The 26,155-nt window shown below is 39.9% G+C and overlaps 2 protein-coding genes across 3 annotated transcripts; both read right to left on the reverse strand.

Annotated features, from left to right (window-relative positions):
* On the reverse strand, positions 1-5,538 carry LOC117289322 (cytosolic beta-glucosidase-like). 2 transcript variants are annotated; one of them, XM_033770397.1, is made up of 3 exons: positions 5,195-5,535; positions 1,504-2,847; positions 1-713 (listed from the first exon to the last, which is right to left on the reverse strand). In XM_033770397.1, exons 2-3 carry the CDS (start codon positions 2,825-2,827, stop codon positions 490-492), a joined length of 1,548 nt encoding a protein of 515 aa, XP_033626288.1. In that variant the 5' UTR covers positions 2,828-2,847; positions 5,195-5,535; the 3' UTR covers positions 1-489. The 2 variants fall into 2 exon arrangements, with proteins under 2 accessions (XP_033626288.1, XP_033626286.1); XM_033770395.1 differs by having other exon boundaries at positions 490-713; positions 5,272-5,538.
* An 8,737-nt stretch (positions 5,539-14,275) lies between these two features.
* LOC117289150 (lactadherin-like) lies at positions 14,276-24,930 on the reverse strand. The gene is made up of 5 exons (XM_033770146.1): positions 24,861-24,930; positions 18,955-19,110; positions 16,014-16,139; positions 15,350-15,549; positions 14,276-14,419 (listed from the first exon to the last, which is right to left on the reverse strand). The coding sequence occupies exons 1-5, from the start codon at positions 24,928-24,930 to the stop codon at positions 14,276-14,278; spliced, it is 696 nt and encodes a 231-aa protein (XP_033626037.1).
* Between the last annotated feature and the right edge of the window lie 1,225 nt (positions 24,931-26,155).

The following is a 26,155-nucleotide window of genomic DNA, read 5'->3' on the forward strand; positions in this document are numbered from 1 at the left end:
TATTGTAACAAAACCAAAGCTAATTTGTACTTCATTTATGGTTACATAATTCTTTCAGCAAAGAACATAAACCAAAGTTCAGGGGTTATCTTCAATTGTATTATGATTGTTTAGTCCCAGAACACTTAGATCATCAACCTATCAGTTTAAGATATGACTTCAACATACAATTACTGCTTGGAACTTTGCATTTAAAAGTGTTAACCTTTTTGGCAAATGGCCAAGCCGAATTAATTGCTTTTGCTTGCCAGTGGCTACAGCTACAGCGATGAAAGTCCCCTTTATTAATAATTGTTGTTGCTATAACAACTGTAGTCATAGCCAGAGTCATTTGACTCAGACATGGCTTATCTTTCCCTGGGATTCACTCCTGGATTGCTCCACTATTAAAGTACTTTTACCATTGGCACAACAATTAACAACCACAATCAACTGTCCTAATGATTTCCCTAATGTTTCCATACTTGAATTTATTTGTCTTTGATTTAGTTACAGCTCTGTCTTGCTTTTATCCTGTGATACTGTGAAGCCATTGTTTTTTATTATCCCAGCGAATGTTTTAGCCGATTCTCTGGGAGTCCGTGGTCGTTCCGGGTCATCAAAGTTGACCTCATACAGACCAAACTTCTCACGGTAGCCTTCTGCCCATTCAAAGTTATCCATGAGGGACCAAGCGAAGTATCCCTTGATGTTCACACCATCAATAAGGTGGGCTGAAACAAAATATGTAAAGGTGATATTAATGGAAAAATATTGAGTGGAGATTTGAAGACAGAAATAAGAGGGTTAGAACCTAGTCAATGCCACACAGATACATGTATTCAACTGTGGATTTGGCAGTTACGTGCATATAGGGGTTGATTAAAAATTAACCCCTATGTTCCGACACCCTGGTGTTCCGAAAGCCATGTGTTCTGACACCCCTATGTTCTGACACCCAGCATGTTTTGACAACCCTGTTCTGACACCCCTATGTGCCAGCACCCCCATGTTCTGACGCCCCTATTTTCGAGCATCCCTATGTTTCAACACCCAAATTATGAGAAAAGTGCATTTGGGGTGTAGGAACAGGGGAGTGTCAGATCGGAGGGGTGTTGGAACATAAACGTAGGCGTGTACCCGTTCCTGGCCGAGTGAATAAAAGCACCAAACTCGAGCTCTGGTGTTTCTGTTGTGCAGAGTGGTGGTTCGATTCCCAGTTATGACACTTGTGTCCCTGAGCCAGACACCCAACTACTCTCCACCTAGGGGTAAATTTACGAGAGCAGTGATGGTTCTTGTGATAGATTTAATGCATAATTGTCACAGACTGTTCTCCACAGGGAGCTGAGATGATTAAGGAGTGAATTTAACTGCGCAGTGACCCAGGGTACACATTTTTGAAGTGCTGTGAGGCACCCTTCGGTGCATTAAGCGCTATATAAATAACCATTGTATTATTATTATCATATTATTATCATATTATATATCCATACTCTTGTCTCAACTTTGAGTATATCTTACCTTTGAGTACCTCATTGATGTAGGCCTTGAAGTACTTGACTCTTAACTCATCCTTGATGTCCATCTCACTCTGTGACATCCCATTCTCTGTGATGTATATAGGTACATCTCCATAATGCTCCTTGATCCATCCCAGCAGTCTCCTCATACCCCAAGGTACGATGCTCAGCCAAGATGAGGCAGCTTTCGGCCAGGCGTCATCTTTGGATATCTCCATGTCATAATCTAACATAAAGCTAGCAATGCGAGGGTGAGCAGTGGATTTGTGGTTGACATATGATGTTGTGTAGTGATTCAAACCAAAGAAGTCAAAGGTTCCAGCGATCAATCTTTTCTCACTTTCTGAGAATGTAGGAAGTCTAGATGTTGTTAAGCCCTGAAGGCGACTGACATTAGCTACGTACTCCTTCATTATGACAGGGTAATCTCCATTTACAAATATTGGATGCGCCAACCAGCCCATGTATAGATCAGACATTCTTTTAGCTGCTAATTGATCACCGTATGAATCCGTCTTTGGTTCGAACCAATCGGAGTTGAAGACGATCGATACCTTACCACCTTGCTTTGAACGATACTTTTTGTCATAGATATGCCAGGCATTTGCATGGGCTTTGATTGATGTATGAGCAGCTTTGTATGCCCCATATCCACTATGTTTCAATCCAGGAGCATGCATGCCTAACTCGTACCCAAAAACTGTAAACACAATTTGCTCATTAAATGTGATCCACAGTTTCACCTTTTCACCAAACTCCCTGAAGCAGATATCGGCATAGTCACTGAAATACACGGCCATCATTTCATTCTCCCAACCTCCGATGTCCTGAAGGGCTTGAGGGAGATCCCAATGGTAGAGAGTCACCATAGGTTCAATTCCAGCCGCTTCTAAGGCAGTGAGAACTCTCCTGTAGTAATCCACACCGGCCTGGTTGAAGCTCTCAAGGGTACCTGTTGGTAGAATCCGAGACCATGAGATTGAGAAGCGATAGGCCTTCACTCCAAGCTCCTTAAGCATCTCCACATCTCTCTGGATCTTATTGTAGCTGTCACATGCAATATCCCCTGTCTGATTCTGGTAGACTTTGCCTTTGGAATGACTGAAGGAATCCCAGATGCTTGGACCCTTCCCATCCACATCCCAAGCTCCTTCGATCTGGTAAGATGCTGTTGCTACGCCCCACAGGAAATCATCAGGGAAGTTTCCAATGAGAAATGTATCTCGTTGGGGATCTTGAAAAGCATCAAAGATGAAGCTGCCCTCAGATGATGCAGCGATGACCAATGGGAAGGTGACAGCGAGAACCAGTGCAAGAAAATTCATCTTGTTTCTTGAAACTTTACCTACAAGTTTTAAAAGGTTAACATTGTTAACATTCACTGCAGTTGCCGGTTGATTGTGCTCACCTGATCACTGATCATGCTTATCTTGTATTGGATAGAACAGATTGTACGAGTGATACCACATAAATCTGCATTATTATCATTGAATAAATATATGATTATAACTAGTTGTGTTTGATCATGGAGGGGATTTTTTTTTTTTTTACGTATGTATACCCGGTATATTCAGTGTTGGGTATTGCCCTGTGTTTACATCAACATGTACTTTTCTATATAGGTTCTCATTGATTGAAAACCTGTCTTGATATCATGTGGGTTTGACTGCTGTGAAGTAGATTGCAGAATTCAGGAGGCTTCTTACATCATGTAGTTCTGAAAAGAACCACCTGCTTAATGTACTACCTACTGGGGAGGTAATATCAGTCGATACTACTGTTGCTTATGAGGAATAAAAATTCAACCAAACATCATAATCTCAGAAAAAGATGGATCATGGGTGGCTTTTATATGGTGCAGGTGCATGCAATTGAAAATTATCAACTTGATGATTTTGCTATCAAGTATTTAAAGCTGCATCTTTGAACTTTAAGACATGTTATGGTTTGAATTTTAAAGAAGGATTCTCATTTCATAGTAAAGCCCTATAAAAACATTCAAAGGCAAGACAACTTTCTCATTAAAACTAAACATTTAAAGTCTTGTTTTGTTGCCCCAAATGTTTTTGAGCACCCTATTTTTGCTCTTGTAATTCAATGTGTAATCGGAAAGAAATTATATTATTTCAGTGCTTATTAAAGTGTGGGCATGCCTTAAATCCGAACTACAATACAAAAAACTGCAATGTTTCAAAAGTGTGCTGAAACATTTTAAAGTAAATATTTGATTTACTGCAGGCTCTATACTCCCAAGGTTAATAAAGTGTGCAGAAAATTTCTTCTTACGTTACCCAGTTAACATGGTTAACTCGGAACTTGAGTCCATGCTGGGCATTATATGATCACATATGACATATGCAGCTTCACCTTGGGCTGGCAATGAAACAACTATAAAGGACATTAATTTTCCTTGTTTATAATTATTATAAATTTTGGTTCAGAGGAGGCACTCTTCCCATGGAGATAGGAAAAGATGCCCAAGTTCCTGCTTGTTTGAATTTGTCATAAATCCTAGGGGTTGTTCTACAACCCCCTCGACCCCTTGACCCCCTCGACGTCCGCCCCGAGTTCGAAGAATGTCCGGATTCCGAATTCATAAAATGTCGCTTTACGGCCGAGTAAGAATGAAGTCCCCGATTTAGAATTCACAGTGTGTGTGATCCGCGACGCAATTGCCTTCCACGACTAGACTTGATTTCAAGTCTGAGAATGCATGCGGTTCTTTATCTGCATCAGCCACACAGTTGTATTACTCTACACCGATTGGGGACCCCAAAACACATGTGGGCCATTTTGGTCAGTCGGGTCTGCCTGCCTGATCATCACGTATGAGTTGGCCGTAATCGTTCCTCGGGCGGTAAACGCAGGTTCCCAGTTGGGATAATAATCTTATTCAGACTCGGATCGGCCAAGAGATACACGTGGAAATGTAGTCTTGGTGCAAGACGTTTCTCGTTCCCTTTTCACGCACACCGCGGCCAATTCACCGACAGCGCGCGCACCGACTCACCTGACTATAGGCCGTGTCCGAAACGACGACTTCGGCTACAGCTACGTCTAGATCAGCGCGTCTACCAGTGTTGCAGAATAGCAGACGCGCGCATCTAGCCGTAGCTGTAGCCGAAGTCACCGTTTCGGACACGGCCTTATAGTCCACTCACCGTTTCTCCGGGGCGGTGAGTGGACTATAAAAGTCAGGAGAGTCGGTGCGCGCGCTGTCAGTGAATTGGCCGCGGTGTGCGTGAAAAGGGAATGAGAAACGTCTTGCACCAAGACTAGTGGAAATGCCGCGTGTTTTTATCTGTACATCACAATTGCCACAGGACCGACCTCAGCAGCCAATCACGAGCAGTTTGTTTCGTGCATACCACATGTGTATTAGATGTGCGAGGCATGGTGTAGTCTACGTCAGCATACAAATGTGTGCGTGATTGGCTAGGTTGTGAACTGTAGCAAGTTCGGTGTACAGAAAAAAAAATCGCAATAAAGTCGAGTGGTTGAGGGGGTCGTGGGTCGTGGGGGTCGAGGGGTTTTTAGAACAACCCAAATCCTATTCCAGTGCTTTACACAATACTCCCCCCCCCCCCGCCCCAGGATGCCCCATGGAAAAGGTAGCACGTCTATAGCTATAGGTTTACCTATCCATCCTATCCATATACTGTATACTTGTACATGTTTATAGGTCTACTTACACTAGGCTTGTCTTCGATCAATAAATCCACCAGCAGCTCTGCCAATGCAAGATTCGTGTGTGTTCAGTGGCACTCACCTTACTCTGTGCACTCACGTTGATTGTCACACGGTCAGAACAAAACGTCTGTATACGTACGATATACAATTAACAAACCCTGCTTCTAGAAACTGGAGCAGCTTGTTTTAGAGAAGTAAACGAACCCCAAGTTCCCATCACAGTACCGGTAGATCAATGTTGCAGACGACAACCCCTACCCTGACTTGTTGTGACACCGTAACCCAAACACGCACGGTGCAGTACTAGTAGTAATTGACAGAAGGTTCAATGACATTCAGTGACCTTATTAGAAACTCGCCATCGATAGTGTGTTGAAATTTTAGCGCGTGTTTTGAATTTTAACCGTTTCCTTATACCAACATGCCATGTATTCTGTGACCGTTTTGGGCAAACCGGATATTAAACAACGGTACAACCCAAAAGTGGGTTCAACACCCTCGAGGGGAAACATACCAGACGCAGCTTATTGGTTTGAATTTTTGCATTAGCACGTGTTTTGAATTTTACTCAGATCGTTGTATGAGGTTCAGATGCACGGGAAAGGTTTATATACATAATGAATTGAGACGGTGCACCACGGTGGTGCGGGGCTAAAAAGTTTCACCGGGCAGCAATATTTAAAAGCCAATGAGAGCTCCGATAGATCGAGCAATTTCGATAAATTCGACTAAAAGGCACTAAACACTTTTTACAAATTTAAATTAAGTTTTATTTTATTTTATTTATGGGTGGAGACAATAACAAGTTACAATCGTATTCTCTAACTGCGAGTGCAAATAATTATTATTTAGATAAATGTAAACTCGAACACGACCCCCGTTAACTGCGTACAGGCACATGGCTGGTCAAGATCTAGAGGCCGCCCGAGGACATCTTGGATTGAGCATGGCAAGGATCGAGCAACTGGGTCCACCAAGCAAGCAGGGTGGATAGACTATAACCTAGCCATGAACCGTAGGAAATTGGCGCAACGGACCCTAGCTGTCTATGCGCTAGAGTGCGTGGGTTGAACCTCAAACAGTTTCATGTAGGTCCCTACTTTTTTGTATGACATAAACCACAATGTTCACAAATTTACATTAAACTCACACAGTTTGAATTTATGGTAGAAAGCTATACTTGCTGAGGTGCTTTCGATTTTAAGAAATAAGTAAAACAAATCAAGGAAATAGTTTTCGTCTCTTAAGACCAAATTATGTTAGCATGTCAAACGGATTTTCGAGACATTGTTTACTACCCATTTCTTAAAAAAAAACTGCAGCACTCCAGCTAGTATTTTTTTTAAAGCTCTCTACTATCCTTCAAACGGTGTAAGTTTAATGTAAATCTGTGGATATTGTGTTATGTGTTACAAAAAAAGTACCCAAATCCGTAGGCATAAAAATTATACATTTTGGCAAAAATAATGAAAAAATTTGCAGATTATAACTATAAATTGTTCACGTGGTTTAGACTCACGGTAGGCCCTACAAAAGGTACACCTATGATGCCTAAGAAATGAATATGTTTCTAAAAATACTGCAATATTATCATCTGGGTGGGGTTGCTTACGATTGGGCCATACATGCCTATTATGTCGACTTCTTTCGCGATGATACCAGTTTGGAACAATGTTAATACTCTCTACTCCCGAGTTTGCGTCTGGTTCCTCAACCATCGCAAGTTTCGCCCATTTTGATCCGATGGCTCTTTCTTTGGAGGAAACTACTCATGAGACAAATTACCAAACATAAAAATCACAAGGTGTTACTTTGAAAGGCGACTGACGATATTTATTGAACCACCAACCTTCTCAAGTTTATATCTCTTGGTCAACATTAATTTGTAAACACACTAGAGTAAGAAGTTATACCAAATTAACAATAAACTTGCGGGTACAACCATGTAATAATTCTCTTTTGACTAGTGTTTGCTCTGAAAAGAGCCAGTGCGGTCTCGACGTTTCGAACAGTATACTGCTCGTCTTCAGGACTCTGCTCGTCTTCATTCTCTGCCCATAGCAGAGACAAAGATATATGATAAGCCTATATTATACATGGTTGTACCCGCAACTTACTATTCAGTACTTGTAGGACGGTTACTTCTTATTCTCCACACCATGCAAAGCTTCAAATACCGTTTACATGTACATCATTTAGCGTCATCCTCGATCTGCAGCTTTGGTCAAGCTAGCTGTGCACTTCAAGGTATTTTATAACAACGTCAAAAAGCTATGTAAATAATACCGCCTATAAACCATTAAAGGGTTCCCTCGTCTTCTTATGCACGAATCGGCCTATTTCACTTTCATGATTTCATATTGAAGCGAAATCTTCTCTTCTCAGTAGAAAAGGTCCCCATTCGGTTTCATTTTGAGGCAAGCAAATTAATACAACATTATATTCAAATAAACTCATGGGGCGTTTTAGCCATACGAACTCGACTTCAATTCAGCAGAGATAACTGCAGCTTTAGGAAATTGTTTATTTGTATTTTATCGCATGACGCTAAAGAACGACTGCTTACACACATAAATGATTTTTTTTCTTTTTTTTTTCGAGGATCTTTTTGTTTCGAAAAATAACTAATCGCAGCTTATTTGACCGGGAAACCTATAATATTAATTTCACGGATACAAAACACATGCACAATAAATGTATACTTATTTTTTCGTGGATTTTTTAGGCTTCCCCATACCTAGGCTACACTCCTAAAACATTTACACGCATATAATTCCACGAACTGTTTATGCAAATATAGAATTAAGCTAAATGCAAACGCAAACAGCTCCAAAGAATTACAACATTTAATAAAAATGATGAAATGTGTAGATTTTATAGTAGTAACTCACGTATGGATCTAGAACAACTCACAGTAAACCAAACATAAGCTACATTTATGATGCCTAAGAAATAAATATGTTTCCCAAAATACTGCACTGATCGTTAGGGAGAGCCATGACATCATAATGTCATCCTCGTTCTGCAGTTTTTGTCGAAATATTCACTTCCAATATCTACATTATTTAATAAGGCCACTGTTTTAACAACGAAATTTAATAGCAATATCAATTATAACGCATAACTATTACAGGTTTCTCTTGTCATTTTTAGGCACAAAAAAAGCCTAATTAGTTTCAATGAATTTGGCATTAAACGAAAACTGCCTCTTCGGTGGAAAAAATAATTTGATTTTCACTTGAAGACCGTATGAATGTAAACAGCATTTATATTCAAATAAACTCGTGAGACGTTTTAGCCATACGAAGTCGACTTCAGTTCAGTAGAAAAAGGCGCAACTACTAAACTCTCTTTAGAAAGAAAACGACTGCGAATTTGAACTCAGTTTAAGTGGATTGATAGTTTGGATATTTCGTATTAAAACGACTGCTAACATAGAGTGAAATCGAATTTCGGTCCTGAAGACCTTTCATTCTATCGGAAAATAGAATAAAGCGGCGTTTAACCCGGCAATAATTGCCGGTTATTTGACTTGGAAACCTATGTAGTTCTACACTACTTACAAAATTCTTAAGTTATTTAAGAATTTTCTTTTCTGGTGCATGAGTGGAGTTCTTAGAATACCTGTAAAGACATATCTCTATCTAGTTAAACAAAAATTGACTCGAATTTTATGAACTGTTAAGAAATGAAAACTATCAACTATATAAATATTAAACAGTTAAATGTCTTTTGGTCTTGTGTGTCTAAAAACATGTTCATACCCACTTAAGAATCCATTATAATTATACAAAATACATCGAAACCTATAGTTCAGTCTCATGACGATGACTAGAGCAAGCTAGTCGAAACGTTGAGACCAATTCAGAACTGACTCCGCGGCAGTACAGTTAATCACGATCCTATAAGCTTAAGTAGTAGTCCCAGCCTATTTTCTATACCATCCGCCCTGGTAATAGTTTAAAAGCAGCAGCTGATTTCACGAAACTTTACGCAACTGCGTAAGTCCACTTGAGCAATGTTTTTGGCGTAAGTTGCGCCACAAAAGAATTATTGAGTTATGCCGAGTTCTGCCGATTCCACGAATGTTACGCCACGTCTAAAAGTGGCGCAAGCCTGCAAGCTGCGACACAAAAATGTCGCAACTTACGCCCTCGATTTTGATGGCGCAAGTCAGTATTTTATTGCACAAGTTAATAAACTGCCATCCACCGTATTTTGCGTGGGTTATAGCTTACGCTATACCTGAGGCAGCGACGACGATTCAGTGTTTTTCGAAATAGTTGTATTTCATTCTTTCTTTAAGCGGAAACAACAAAAACACATTAATCAGTCTTGGTTTTATCAAGTAAGTTTTGCTTTAAATAAACCACACGTTTTTTAAGGAAATAAATACTATAAAATCTGCCACGATTTTCTCGGTCCTTGAGACAAGTGACTGTTGGTTGGAATTGCCACAATAAATACAATTTCAGTAGGCTAAACACTTTCGTCACTCATAATTTAATTGTCAATCATGAACTCATCGGTTCCAATCAACAGTCCCATATCCACAAATCAATCCTGATTTCTTTTCCATTATAAACTTTATCCTCCTACATCAAAACAAACTAAATATTTTCATATAAAACAGACAAGTCGAAACAAATTAATTCATATGCATTTTCAATTAAGTTTATTTTCATTTATACACATTGTTTTATTTATTGCAGCAAAATACTACATGGCTTATTTTAATTTTTATTTTATTTCAGTAACCACTGTAAAATATACTTCAAGGCCCCACCCCACGTACCAAAAAATACACAAACAAGTTAAATTATAAAACTGATCACGAACTGTTTTAAACTACATGAAGATATTGGCTAAATTTAGCTGTCAGAAGATGACAAATAATTGTAACCACACAGTTTGTCTTCAAAAAATTTCAAAAGAATTTTACAAAATATCGTGGAGAGAATGGCTTACATTTTATTGAATTTAGTTGAAAGGATTTGCTGTTGTTAAAGTTAAAACATTAGAGGAACACTAAAAGTAAGGGCTAACTTGTTTGAGAGATGTTTTGTTTTTGTTTTTTTTTTTGTTTTTTTACAGTTGTAACCAACTTATTAATAACTAATAAACTTACTATTCTTTGTTGAATAGTAGCCCAAAGGGCCCTTAGTTTAATTTCATTAGCTAATTAAGTCTTTAAAATAAAATTCAAGTTTGCTGGGAAAATAACTTTTGAATGAGTCTGAGAATGACACACGTGATCGTGATTTAAAATGGCCGCTGCTGCGTTGCTTTTTTTCTAGCGGTGTCAGGCAACAGTCGTTGAAAATGATATTAGCCTCGTCCGCGGTGTTTTTAATAAATAAAACGTGAAATGCAGTTTAAGGAAGTGGCGTAGCTGCGCAACATTTGCGTGGCGTAACCTTACGACATGGCGCAAGTTACGCAAACTTTCGTGAAATTGGCTGCTGGACAGTTCTTTTCAGAACTGAGAAGTCTCCCGAACTTCCGATTATCTACTCCGCGGTAGTAGAATAAAGCAAGACAGTTCTCTAAGAACAAACTCTACCTGGCATAAAGATACACACATGGTGTTACCGCAAACCAAATATACAAATCTTTTATAGTTCTTATTCCAAGTTTTGCAATTCAGCCGACCGAATACCCTTTAAAATTGTTTGACAAAACGGTTGCTGAAAGAAAGAAAAAGAGAATTTTAATAATAATAACAATGATAATAATAATAATAACCCGTTTTTTGAATTGGGTAAAATTAATATGTTAAACGTTTCTGATTTCCGGGGCCCTAAACTTGCTTTACACCGTAATTGTATCAAGGCTGCCCCACTTATTTTAGTAAACAAATTTGCTTATTGTTGTTAATCTCTTTGTTCGTTGGGCTTGTTTACTATAATAGATTTGTTTAATTGCAGTATTTATTTGTAAATTTTCTTGCCTTGCTGCCGATTTGATGTTCATTATATTTAACAGAAGGCCTATGCCGTAACATCTTAATAAAAAATGACATAATATATGTTTTCTCGGTCAAATTCGGCAAATGCGCATCCCCCAGCCAATTTCATTTCATGCGTTCGAATTGAAGCTGTTTCGCCTCTCCAGTAATTACTGCGTTTCAAATTCAGAATTCGGCAATTCAATGTCGTTTTGAGTCGAGTCAAAAGCACTGGGTTCAATTTAGCGTATCGTCATTATTTTTCGTGACACACACGCATCATATCAAGAAGCGTCTGCGAATTTGAATGCTGCTTTGATGAATTGTTAAATTGAATGATTATTTTGTTAATTCGAATGACGCAACATTACATTTGACTAATCCCAAAACGAAATCGAATGACCCTTTTGAGTAGCTTTCGATTTTGCGCGAAATAGAATAGCTTGGTGGTTAAATTGGCTGCTCTTTTTCCGAAATTGACCGAGAAAACCTATATCATATATAGCTCTGTTTTAGTATTGTTTTATGTTGAACGTTTCGTTTTATTAGAGTAATGTTGTAATTGTTAGGGCTAGTAGTAAACTAATGTGGGTAGCCTCATGTCGTGTTGACATTTCGCACATCAAAGTTAACGCCATTTTGTATTGTGTGCTATAGGTTTTCTCGGTCAATTTCGGAAAATGAGCAGCCAATTTAACCACCAGCCTATCTATTTCGCACGAAAGCGAATGCTACTAAAAAAGGGTCATTCGATTTCATTTTAAGACTAGTCAAATCTACTTTTACGTCATTCGATTTAACAAAATAACCATTCAATTTAACAATTCATCGAAGCTGCATTCAAATTCGCAGGAGCGTTTTTGAGGCGTGTGTTTAGTCATTCAATTTAATTTTTAGGCAGTCTATTCTGATATTTGTGCAGTCTTAAAAACGCTTTGTTAACTTGTTGTTTCCTTATACGAATGTTAAAGGAATGCGGTTAATGTGTTGGCACTCTTGAACATAATATGCCAAGATGTCCGGCACGCCAACAGATGGTTGGTGAATATTTACAAAAAACAACAACTGGAAAAACATTAAAAAAAAAAAAAACAATAAAAAAACATTCAAATGCCAGGTCTTGGTCAGTTAACCATTGAAGGTCTCCAGAAAAAATAAAGAAGTTATCAACCCTTATGGGCCCAAGGTAAAGTCTACTGGAAACATAAAATAAAGAAAATAAGGTTCGCTCGATTTAAAAGTGAAGGTACGAAACGGTTTGCCTTATACAGTTTATCTGTTTATTCGTATTTCTTTAGTCGTACTTATTTGAATCCTCGGTGAGCGAAATTGATTGCCTCTTTACGAAATTGTAAATGATTAAATAATCAGCAAAATCTCTAGTCGAACCAGCTTTGCTAAATTGAATGATGATTGTGTGTCATGAAAAAGAATGAATGTGCTAGGAACTTGAATGCCTCAAAACAAAATTAAATGACCGAATTCTGAATTTGAAACGCAGTAAAAACCGGAGGAGGCAAAATAGCTTGAATTCGAGCGCCTGAAAATCAAATTGGCTGCTCATTTGCCATATTTAACCGAGAAAACCTATATTATTGTTGACTGGATAATCGTATTTTTTTCTCGTCTTTTTTTTATTAGTCGTAAAACCGTTAGTCTTGAATTGTTGGGTGAAGGTTGGTGACAATATTCACTGCTCGCACGTCGTCTTAATTTTGGTTGTAAGAAACATATCGGAGTCAATTCACATTATTGGGTCATATCACCAAGAAAACTGAACTTTAATTTCATGACACTGTCTGGTGTGTATATTCTTCTTTTTTCTTCTTCACTTGGGTCTTTAATGTTAATCTGTGTATTTTGTCTCACCTAATCCACTTTGACTCAACATATTTACCGACATCCTAACACCTCAAAGCGCAAACAACATAGATCTCCCTTACTCATGCCATTCCATGAAACCGTGTGGATGCGCAGATAGTGGGCTCGAACACTATGACCAGAATCGGATGGTTCAAAATTAGCCCAAGATTGCCCCACAGGGCAAATTTTCCCCATGCCGTAAATGCTTCACAATCTCAAGCTCACTCTATGACAGATTTGCCCCCTAAAGCTTGTGTCATAGATCCGTACCTGATATTGCTGTTAAAGGAACACGTTGCCTCGGATCGGACGAGTTGCTCTATAAAATGCGTTTGTAACCGTTTTTTATACAATGCATAGGGTTGGAAAGATGTTTTAAAAGTAGAATACAATGATCCACACAAAGTTGCCTCAAAATTGCGTGGTTTTCATTCTGTGCGAACTAACACGGTCGGCCATATATGGGATTCAAAAATTTGACTCCCTCCCATAAATGGCCGACCGTGTTAGTCGACGAGGTAAAATGAAAACCGTGCAATTAGAGGCATGTTTGTGTGAATTATTGCATTCTTGTTTTACAACATCTTTCTACTCATATGCATTTTATAACAAACGGTTACAAACGTTTTTCAAAGACCAACTCGACCGATCCAAGGCAACGTGTTCCTTTAACCCAAAGGTTCTAAGCTGCTCACATTTTAAAAGCGTTATGTTCTGTCCCATTCTTTGTGCCTCATATTGGCCTAAGTTTGCACCACAGAGCATCAAGAACGAAAATGCGTTATGTTCTGTCCCATTCTTTGTGCTTATTGGCCTAAGATTGCACCACAGAGCATCAAGAACGAAAATGTTCCCGGGCCCTTCGACGGGTGCGGATCCCAGACCGTAAAAGGCTCCGCATTCCGCATTATTAAATACTCAATCTTTAATATATTAGATGTTAAATTTGAATCGGGAATAAAGAACATTAATTTAGTTGTTGAACCCATCACCGATGTTTGCTATCACTGTATAATCAGTACTTTCCCGAGTCCTGTGAAAATAATATCACAGGCATATTACTCGGGTGGGATTCGAACCCACGACCCTTGAAATTCTAAAGCAGTGTCTTACCAACTAGACTACCGAGGTTGTCCGGTAGATATAGAGGCAGTTCGAATCCTATGTTTGTACTGAGCATATATACAGTGCTAAAAAACTTCGGAGTATGGGTAAAAACCAAAAGTTAACATTTTGTCCCCAATGCAAATTTAACATCTATTACATTGTAACTTTATCGACATCCTAACACCTCAAAGCGCATACAGCACTTGTTTCCTTTAACCCACGAAACCGGGAAGATGCGCAGATATTGGGCGTGCAACACTGGCGAGAACCGGTTGGTCACGTGACTATCTGCATCAGAATTACCGGTGAACTGTGAACCAAACGATACAAAGTCAGAAATGAACATGACGGTTGTCCACCTCAGAGCTGTAAATTGAGAGAGATGAGACTCATAAACTCTCTATTGGAAGCCGTTTTTTTTTTTTTTTTTGCAAATCCATGTGCGCACAAAGGGTGCTAGACACATTGGGCAGAACTTTAATAACTTGACCTAAAATGGCATCCAGCAAACAACGTCGCGTATCGATTTCTCTTAAGTCTCACATTATGTTGACTCTCATGGGATACCAATTGACAAAATCTAAAGGAACTCTGCATTATCTGCTCATGTGTCTATTAATAAAATTGCAGTCATCATCAATGAGGACGCATGAATCGTTTTCAGTGTTGTATGTGATAGATGCAAAATTGCACTTAAAGTTTACTTGGTATCTATATTTTAGCGGAAGGGGCCAGAAAACTCTTGTGTGTATACAGTGTCCAAGACAAAACTGCATAAAAAAAATGGGTTGTGCTGAATTTTGCTAGAATAGTGACGGCCAGCAACCACGTGACACAAAATGTGTATAATAATGGCCCCTCAACGCCGCAACTCTCTCACAGTACAACAGTTATGACACTCGAGCTGTATCTCAACCAAAGACCAGATAACTTATTACGTTCAACGTTAATGTTTAACCTCGGAAAATCCTTTGCACATTTCTTATTCATAAGACATGATTCAGATGTTTAATTCGTGTGCAACATATTCTTGATCGTAGCCGTACGTGTGTAGGGCTCTTCCTGCTTCAGGCAGAGACACGAAACGGTTAATGTCTCATGAGCTGTCGTGCTTAGTGAAATTAATACCAGAGTTGGGATAACAGCGGAGGTTGGGGTAGGGCTGAATATAAGGGTGTAATTTGTCATCGGGATATTAGTGGCTATACTTTATAAGTATTGCCTATTTTATAGTACTTACCAATTGGACACCACTGGAAGTTGTCACGTCTGTCAATGATGATGGGGAGTCACCGTACTGAACGCGGAATGTAATCACATGGCGGTTGGAGTTGTACATTCCCTGTGTGATCAGACCAGTAATGGACACGTTAGCTTTGAAGTTGACTTGTATCCATGGAGTCGGGTCATAGTCGTATGCGCACCATGCAGGAGCCGGAACTAAAATAAAGAGGTGGAATCACAAATGAAAATATAGTTATTAAATGTTCGTGTTGTGCCTCTGCATTGAGGTACATGAACATTTGAATTGAATGCAAGCAATAAAGCGACGGAGTAGTCAATTCTTTAAATATTGTAATTTTTATGTTTATATAAAAAATTGTAACTTCCATGTTTAGTGGGGGGGGGGTGTCAATAATTGTTGTACTTTTTCATTATTTACAAGTTCCATCAAACATCTTTAAAATATTGAGTTTCATTTACACAAGCATTCATTATTCAGGAAAATTTGCATTCTAAATTTTTATTTTGGGTTTGACAACCTATTATGTTTTAGGTTTCTTTGATCAATAGAAAAGGACAAATAGTTGAGCCAGGCCCCCCTCCTCCTTATTCTCCCTCTCTCGCCAACATTTCCCCTTCACTTCTTACTTTATCCACAGTTCAAGCAGTTGAAAATGTACCTTGATTATTAAGCCTTGCTTGACTTGCTCTATAGTAAGTCCCGGCCATAGTCGATGCACTAAGATCACTGTCCAGAATGTCTCCATCCTCAATCCCAAGAGGTCCGTCAAATTCTGCCGAACAAACTTCATGAGAATGAAGACACAACAATTAAAACAAATAAATATATGTTGAATAGGTTGTTAATGTTCTCCTGTTAATAGAAGTTACATAATTATTACATAATTATTAAGTTCAACTTTTGTTAAGCGTGGGTGAAGAGAAAAGATAAAATCTTTGTAGTTGCAAGAGATTTTTGAAGACAAAAAAAACCACCATTTGTTGTACAACATTTGTGTACTTTCAGATGCTTAATAAAAGGCTTCAGGCCTGAAGTCTTTTAGTATTTTAGTATTTGAGCCGTTTCACACACAATGTTTATACTATCAACATCTCTCCATTTAATTGCTCGTTACCAAGTATGTTCTTATGCCAACAACACTCGTTTTGAGTAGTTGTCAAAAGTGTCCATCAGTGCCTTTAAGTCACGCTTGGGAACCCTTTCTTAAGACTGTCATGGTCCAGAGTAAATGGCCCAGAGAATGTCCGGTTTTGAAAATAAGCGTTGGGATTAAAATAACAATGGAGTAATGTTTCTTTATTTAAGTATTTAATACTATACGTGTAGAATGTTATAGATTTCCTTAGTGGGGCGAGCACATACTTTAAGTTTGGGGTGAGCAGTCACGCGTGCGTTAAACTTGTTAATCGGTTGGAACTTTTCTTCGTATGCCACACAAACACCTGTTTTGCAGACATGAACAGAATATTGGAATTCGCAGAGTTTGGAGAATGCTGAGAATTCAGGATTCGCTACATAAGGAAGGATTGCGGCCATCCTCGTCCCTCACATTTTAATTCTTCAGTTTCGGGGCGGAGGTCTGCAGAGTAGCAGAGTTGAGTGGGCGGAGAATTCCCTCTGAGTATGCCCACGTTGGAGCGGCATTTTTAATTGCCGAACTGTGATGTTCGACATGTGTTAGTTTCGCCGTTCCTGCACGGATCAATCCGTGAAGCCTCCAGTAAAGTTCGTCGCTGCCGAAACCATGCAGTAGGCGTACCTTGGAAGGACGACAATCTACGGGGACATTTTCATCAGAATAGGCGAACACTGGTCTTCAGCTCTCTCCGAGAGAGTCGAGGTATATCAGAGGCTGTTGGGTCTTCAACCCTATTTTGCCTAGGCTGCTCGCCCCCCGTTTATATTCAATTCATGTCACAACTGGTTAACTGCCTTTTTGTATTGCCTTATTTTTGTTTACGTAATGGTTTATATTAAATTTAACTGAACATACTTGCCGTTTCATATTGTGCTGGTCTGTTTGACTACTTTTGTTACCCTTATTTCTTTGGGGCGGGGGTATTTTTCGAAGTCTCTGGCCTTTAGGAATTTGGATCGTAACAAGACGTTTACCCAAAAAAATTAATCATGTTTGATTCATATGGAACTCCATCTCTGCCAAGTTACACAGCGCATGTGGCATTCTGGCTTGGATCTCCCAAGCATGGGCTGTCAACGGCGCAATGTCGAATCGTGCCGTCGCATCGAGTCGTGCCGTCGCATAGTCGCGTCGTACCCGTCGCATTGTCATGTCGCGTCGTTCCGTCGCATTGCCGCGTCGTGCCGTCGCATGGTCGCGCCGTACCGTCGCATTGTCACGTGGTGCCGTTGCATTGTCGCGTCGTGCCGTTGCATGGTCGCGCCGTACCGTCGCATTGTCACGTCGTGCCATTGCATTGTCGCGTGGTGCCGTCGCATATGTCGCGCTGTGCCATCGCATATAGTCGCGCTGTGCCATCGCTTGGTCGCGTCGTGTTGTCGGGCCTACATTTAGCCTACCCTGGCCCTATAACATGGGTGCGACAATGCGCCGTTGACGTTGTAATCGGCTAAAGACCTTAAAAACTACGATGCGACAATTAATGCGACGGCACAACGCGACTATGCGATGGCCCTAGCAAACAGAACATAACAATGCGCCGTCGACGGCGAATGTTTCAGAGATCCGAGCCAGAGTCACACATGCACCGTGTAACGTGGCAGAGATGGAATCCCATAGGTTCAATAGTTATGATTTCTTTCCAAATAATTCTTATTAAATTATTTTCGAAACATTAAATTTCAACTTCCGGTTTGTACCGGAAGTCTAGATATTTTTGATCTGACTGTCTCATGATGAAAGTCCTCCGCTCTCATTTACAGTCGTACCTTTGTTTCGTTTTGTGTTTCTCCTTTGTGTTTATTGAATTTCCGCAGAGAAATAGAATAACACTTTCGAATTGCATTATATTACATTTCGAATGAATAATATTTCATACAATTGAAGTTGTGTACTAGTTTTATCTACGATTAAAAGTAATAGTTGCGTTGTTGTTGGAATCAATGCTCAGTTTTAAAGGCAGTGGACCCTATTGGTAATTACTCAAAATAATTATTAGCATACAACCTTACTTGGTAACGAGTAATGGGAGCTGTTGAATGGGAGTATAAAACATTGTGAGAAACGGCTCCCTCTGAAGTAACGTAGTTTTCGAGAAAGAAGTCATTTTTCAAGAATTTGATTTCGAGAATTAGAATTGAGGTCTCGAAATCAACCATCTAAACGCAAACAACTTCGTGTGACAAGTTTTTTTTTCTTTCATTACTGCTTGCAAATTCGACAACCAATCGAGTTCAAATTTTCACAGGTTTGTTATTTTGTGCATAATTATGTTGTGAGAAGACTGGTCTTTGACAATTACAACAGTGTCCAGTGTATTTAAAGCTGCACTGTGCACAACAAATGTATGGTGTTGATGTGAATTATTACCGTCGAATAAGACATTTCTTGACAATTGCTTGAAGTAAAGGTACAACAAACATACCATTCAGGTCAGTACCTCCTTTTCAGATAGGCCTACCTTCATTTAAAGAGGCTCCTTTCAGGCGTCCGCTTCGAAGTTTCTCCATAGCTGATTTCACCCAGTAGTATTTGTTATAAGGCTGACCGGGATCCGGCTCGGGAACCGGACCGTAATAAGACGACATCTGACAACTCTCGGCGATACAATTGCTCGCTGAAATTCAAACACGAAAACGAAAAGTACTGAAACTCATACAAAATTGTCCTGCGTATGTTTTATCGAAATCACCAAGACGTGGACAATGACTATGGGTGATTTTATGACAAATTATTCATCACGCCATCCGGGTCGATCAATATGACCTTTCTCTAACGTTGCTGCAGTTGGTTTGGCCTCGTAAGACAACTTTGAAACCTGAACCTGTGGTTTGTAATTAAATGAACCTTTGACCTTTTGATCATAGTATCGGATGCTTGTATCTCAGTAATGAATATTGGATATAAAGGACATTTTTCTAGATCCCGTGAATAAAAAAAGTTATGTGACTCACATCACAGGCCCGATGGGGAATAGACGTACATCAGTTACTGAATTATGCCAGTCAATTATGTGTTTTATAACACGGTCTTAAATGTGAAAGACTATTATAACACACTGCTTGTTCTGTATGCTGGTTGGCTGAAACACGGTCACGTGGGATGAACTAATATAGTCTAGTGATCGCGCGCGCGTGTTTTGCGGGAACTAGTTCCCGAGCGGGCACAAGTCTTTGAAAATAGTTCCTGGTTACAGCGCCCTCTCTTGACTTGAACCGTGAACAGCATCTACAAAACTTCCTTTATTTTTCAGATTTCTGTTCTTATTTCACATTTCCGAGCATATTGACTGGCATAATTCGGTAACTAGTGTACGTCTATTCCCCCTCAGGCCTGTGAGTGACCAGAAGAGACGCATATTTCCCTTGGCCTTCGGCCTCGGGAAATAGGTCCCCCTTCGTCACTCAAAGTCCTTTGGGGGAATAGACATTACCTCATTGGCAGCCAATATGGGTATATTAGTTCATCCCACGTGACCGTGTTACAACCGACCGAAATACATATCAAGCAAGAGGTGACTGTTATAACAAAGATTTACCAAGTTGAACATTTGGACAAGAACGGACAAATCAAGTCTCGAATAATACAGATTGGCTGCTCAAAACATAAACTTGAGTTCAACAATACCTAAGACAGTTTCGCTATTCCTATTGGTGGAGAACGCGTCACGTGGGGGTGTTTAAACTGTTGATAATGACCAGCTGTAGCTCTGTTTATAACCGGTTATAGTCGGATACTACGCGCTAGTCTTGGTGCAAGACGTTTCTTGTTATGGGCGATGTGGGCGATATCGGTGAGCTGGCCGTCGGCGGTGTGTGTGAAAGGAAAACGATAACGTCTTGCACCAAGACTACAACGCGCACGAAAGGATCCAGAAACTGGGCGTCTCAGTCATAACCCTGACGGACGTCGTACATATAGACTTGATTCAAGTCTTAGATTGCGGTTATTCTTCTGCATCTCAGCAACGAAAACGCCCCCACATTATTAGCTATCACGCGCCTTCGCTCGTCCCCCAGCGCCTTTGGTGGGATGGGCAAACGTATCATGCACGCACATTGTTTTAGCAATGCGCAGTCTCATCATGCATCACACTCACACTGCACCATATTTCTACGCACTGTACGCATGACGTACTTTCTTAACAAGAATCTGATTAGCCCATCCCTGGATAGACTGGCCGCTGGGGCCGAGCGAATCACGCGCCCTAACTCGCAATCGTAGGCTAAATGACGAAGAAAAATCACAAGAGGGCGATGTTTGTAGTGGCTATCACGACGACTAAAAAGCCACGATCAGAAAGACTTGGAACCAAGTCTGTACATACAGAGCTCAAGCACGTCGGAAACGTATAAGTTTTACAGAGTTTCTTACTTTATTACGCATTTTAACCGAAAAGGCATTTATGAACCTTGCAGGGTCGTTGCCGTGTGATACACACGGCAACGACCCTGCTGGTTTTAAACGGCCGTTAAAGAACTCGTCGCTACCCTTTTTTCCCTTATTTGTAAAGACGCTGATGAACAAAGTCAGAGAAGGATACAAACTATGGCACCGGGCTACGCTTGTTTACTGGCACCCACATACATTCAAACCTTCAAAGTATAAGACAAAGGATCTTTGATCGTGAACACATTTCAAAATTTACATGAAATGTCTTTAAAACAAAGCAACTTTGCGTGCGAATGATAAGCATATTTATTTACCAAAAACGTCAACGACAATGGGTATATTTTTGGAAACTTATGGGTTTATTGTATTTTAATATCAATACTATTGAAAACCCCCAATTTGTTTGAAGAACAGCACTAGGGTTGGCTCAAACCAAGCTAATTAAGTTTACTCAGGGTCAAACCGAGTACACGAATTAGGGAAATATCAAATTTGTCTCCAATATCGACAACCATGCCTCTGAGAAATCACCACGACCGAGATATTGATTCTGCAAAACCAGCATGATGAGACGTGCTTGTTTGGTGTCATTATTGCAGTGGCTGCGTTTCAGTTGCCTAACAAAGAGTGCGGTGCCTATGACAACAATAATTATGCTTTTTCCCAATTTTGGCAAACTAGTAATATGGTTATCTCTCAGCCGAACGGCGCCAAATTTAATTACGTGGTTCTTTCATAAGCCACGTTAACGCATTTCGTAACAAGTTTATTAAATTGGTATACTGAAAACTAAAATTCGTTTAACCAATGAACCAACCTTAAATTTATAATTTTTCGTAACCTCCGGCACCTTTTCGTTCCCGTTTTTTTTTTTACATGGTTGGAACTCATTTTTAAGATACTAAGTCCGAATAAAAAACGTGTCCAAAGAGTACAAGCATGTCACATAGAGGCACGAGTGTGCCCCCTTTGGAAACAGTTGCTCGAACTTAAAATACAGTAGCAGCTCTTTATGCAAATGACATGCAAGTGACCCCAACCGTCAACAAACCAATATTGGTCTTTTAGGAATAGTACTAATACATAAAAAAAACATCATTTTTTTAAAGAGCACCAATGAGATTATTATAAAATAATTATTATAAAAACAATTGTAAAAATATATGTTGAATATATTCGGGCTGTTGTGGAACAGGCTATACGGTAGTCATAACAACTGGGCCGTTGTACGGCAATTATTAAGGGAATCAATGTGTGGTAAAGAGGTTTTCAACTAGTGGTTTAATCCTAACGAGGCCTGGTTCTTTATCATTTTACCGAGACGAAGTCAAGGTAAAAAATTATCAAGAACCAGACCTCGGCGGGTTTAAACCACTAGTTGTAAACCGATTCAACACACTTTGATTCCCATTCTTAAATACCTTTTCGCTCAAAACACATCAACACTTATGACCAAAAAGTAAAATTAATGCAATAATTATAGTTTTTCAATGATTTCTTTTAACACAACACCCCTCCAACTATGAACTGGTAAGGCCCAGTCAAGGCCCTCGGTTAAACAACTCCTTATAAGGGAATGCTGTGCGCGTCGCGCGTATCGCGTGAAGTGGCACAACTGTCTTGGCCGTTGCTCTCGACCAATATGAATGAAGAAACTGTCTTATAAGCACAGGTGCAAACTCGCGTGCCACGCCCATGTTTCAACACTTTTTACTGATGTTATATCATCCGTTCAAACCACCCCACGTGATGCCCTCTCGACCAATCAGAATGGATAAACTGTCTTAGGTATTTATAAATGTTTGTTAATGCCTATATGGAATTGACACCCCCCCCCCCATATATATATATATATATCAAATAATAAACCACAAGGTCACTGACTGGGTACATTTTTAAATGATTTTGGATTGAACAAAAAAAAATTGACTAGAGCGGGATTTGAAACAACGACCTCTGTTTAACGTGCCGTTGCTCTACCAACTGAGCTATCTAGCCCTATGTTGGTGGTCTCCCAATTTTGTCAATATCTTTGTTCGGGGGGTGCCTGTCAGAAGCCATTCAACCGCAAACTGCCGTGTAGCCAGGGATCACATCCGGGTAACGATACAACCTGGGAAGCGGCAGACAGGGGATCACCTTAAAGGGATGCGACTTTTTATATCAGATATCAAATAATGTGGTTTATCAATAATATACACTTGGCCCTGCAAGTCCCCCCTTTTTTTCTTTCTTTCTTTCGCATTTTTTTTTATTTTACCGTTGATGTATTTTCCTTTGCACCTTTTTAAATTGTTTCTTCTTTCAAATGATAGGAGGGCAGGCAGGGGCCGCCATTGAAAGTATTATCACAACCCTTTCTAGAAATCTCCAAGACCGAAGAGATATCGAATATTGTTTTGTCAAAATGAAGTTATTTCATTCTCATTTGTATAAAAGCAGAGTTCGGTGCATGTATGGTAATCAAAATTATAACTATCCTAATATTGTTTGCCGAATTAGTCAATTTAATATTTTATCTGGCGAACCGTTGCGCAATGGGAGACTTTTGGGACGCTTGGTGGCAGCAGACTTACCAGGTAAAATCCGGGGTTCTCGGTAATGTGCGCATGCTCAGAACTACGTCAACAATGGAAATTTACCTGGTAAGTCTGCTGCCACCTAGCGTTCCAAAGTCTCCCATTGTTGTATACGTGGATATTGAACTTAAGCAACGTTTGCGCATTTCGATATATCGAGGTTATGATATTAATATACTGAAATCAATTGCTCGTTTAATAAGTGAACCAAACCAACGGGATAATTTTTCCATAAACCCTTCTCCTTTTCTAGGCTTTGTACATTTTGGCGTATCCTTTTATATGATCAAGAGTTTGCAGCATAATTGTATAAACCTTGATGTGAAATGAGTAAACGTTGAACCAAAGACTACGAGAACCACTGGTAATTAAATTGCGTCATGGTTCGCCAGAGAAACCATCGGATCCGTTTATCATAAATAAAAGTCATAAAAGGTTTATTAAGCGCCTCACGCTAGACCAACCCGTGGCCCCTTTACAAAATAAAAGATGCTTAAAGGCACTGGACAATAATTATTGGTTATTACTCAACATATTTGTTAGCAAACAATATACTTGGTAGTGAGCAATGGAGAGCTGTTATAACGCATTGTGAGAAACGGCCCCCTCTGAATGTAGTTTTTGAGAAAGAAGTCAATTCTCACTAAAATATTTTAATTGAATTAGAGACCTCTTTTTCGTTTTGAAAATGAATGCACTTTGAATCAACATTCAAGAGTCAAAAAGAGTTATTCAATTTCCAAAGGTAAGCATTCACTGGTCAAATAAAATCATTCAATTTCATTTAGGCTGCAAGACTCATTCAATCATGTTAAAGCCAGCAGCAAGAGCTGGTCAACCATTCAGTTGCCGTGCGATTCTGTCTCTAGTCGTTTTGAGGTCGTCACAATTTCGTTGGTAGTCGTTGTCTGAGTGGATGACCAGAACGTTGTGAAGAGTGGGAACGCCAAACTCGACGTTACGACCGCACACACACAGGCTTTGGTGTCAGCCGTTGAGTCACGTCATCGTCGCCGCAACCCACCGTCAGCCGCCGTTCCTTGCCGCAAGCCAATCTACTGAAGGTCGTTCCCACCCGTCAGCGAATTTTGGTGTCCCCCCCCCCCTTTTGCCGTCGCTTTGCCGCCAGAGTTTTGGGATTTTCACGTTGGTCACCTTCCGTTGGGTCTTTGCCGCTTCCTATGTTAGCCAGCCTTTAGAGCGGGGTGTCAGTAAACATACTTTTAAAATCAATGTTTAACCCATTGCCTTAGAAACAACCTATTTTTGGGGGCACAAGTCCCGGGTAATTCTACCGTGTTTAGAATATAATAAGGACGACAGTGAATGTATTAAAGGCAGGATTGTTTTATTTAGTACTTCATAATTACCATAAACCAAAGGGAAAGCCACTTACCGATCCAAAAGAATGATGTCATCAGAATCAGAGGATTCAACACATGGTTGATGTGGTGAAGGGTGATCATGATAGCAGAGAGCTTACTCCAGACAACCCGCTATGTTTATACCAAGATATCTTTGATCAAAAAGCAAGTTTTAAGTATACGTGTCTTTAGTGGTGTTAAAACAACGCAGCTTCAATGGTGGATACCTCATGGACATCTGACGCCTATAGACGACTTGGTCGGGGAGCTCGATCACGTGATTGACACACCCTATTTCTCTGCCTGACGTCATTGGGATAATATCCAACCATGGAAACCAACAACGGACCCCTTTTTTATTGAAATCATGCCCTTAAAATAGATAACGGATTTTCCCACAATTATTAAGTTTAAAATGATGAACCAATTTGAACGTACCTTTATGGTATTTTTACGCGTTTAAACTTCCATCGGGTTCTATTTCCACGGCTGTGTTAACTGCGAATGTCTGCATCCACGTTGCTCTGTAAACCTCCCTATTATCTCGGCCGTGAGCGAAGAATTCCGCAGTATTAAGCAGAGCCGTGAATTTGGGCACGGACCTTAAATTTCCTACACGTGCTTGGCGAGTGAATAGGGAGGTTTAGCTGAACGTGATCATGAACGTGAACGTGAACATGAACGTGAACGTGAACGCCAGACAATTGTGTCGTTAAATACTCACGTTTTAATTAGTATACGTGAAGTTACCATTTTTCACGTCAAATACGTACGTACGTGCGCGCAGACGTCATACGTCAACATGCAAAAAGCCCAAAGTGACGACGTCACCCAGAAACAACACCATTTTTGTTACGTTCACGTTCACGTATGTGCTCGCGTATTACGTACAGCTAAACCTCGCTTATGAGTCCCGATTAAAGCAACTATCCAAAGACAGTTCCGAATGGCCTCCCTGGATAGTTTTTTTTAATCTCTCGGAGTCAGCACTTGTACTGCTACTGCAGTAAGAGCGACTTTGTTTTTTGTATTAGTTCATACAAACATCGGTGAAGTTGACTTTTATTAGTTGCAGTTATTCGATAAGTGGGGACAAAGAGGGCCGTTTTAAGTATCCATCGTAACCAATAATGATTAGTCTTGGCCCAAGACGATAGTGATTGGGGGATAGTGGATATGAGGGCGCGCTATAACGATTTAACGGATCGTACACTATCCTCTATCAATAATCGGTGTCGTGTTTATATTTTTCTTTTTGGGTAGTTTATTGTATGTTTCTATGGTTATACTTTATTAGCATGACAATTAAGTAAAACAGTCTCTGAGC

This window comes from Asterias rubens, chromosome 4 (assembly GCF_902459465.1).
Source record: "Asterias rubens chromosome 4, eAstRub1.3, whole genome shotgun sequence".
Lineage (NCBI taxonomy): Eukaryota > Metazoa > Echinodermata > Asteroidea > Forcipulatida > Asteriidae > Asterias > Asterias rubens.

Excerpts from the sequence above, each read along its gene's own strand:
- LOC117289150 (XM_033770146.1), bottom strand. The coding sequence starts at position 24,930 with ATGATCACCCTTCACCACATCAACCATGTGTTGAATCCTCTGATTCTG. Across the intron at positions 15,550-16,013 it reads AGCAAGGCTTAATAATCAAG|TTCCGGCTCCTGCATGGTGC; the intron begins GTACATTTTCAA and ends TCTTTATTTTAG. Across the intron at positions 14,420-15,349 it reads CTTCCAGTGGTGTCCAATTG|TTCACCGGTAATTCTGATGC; the intron begins GTAAGTACTATA and ends TTTGGTTCACAG.
- LOC117289322 (XM_033770397.1), bottom strand. The coding sequence starts at position 2,827 with ATGAATTTTCTTGCACTGGTTCTCGCTGTCACCTTCCCATTGGTCATC. Across the intron at positions 714-1,503 it reads CATCAATGAGGTACTCAAAG|CCCACCTTATTGATGGTGTG; the intron begins GTAAGATATACT and ends ATTTTGTTTCAG.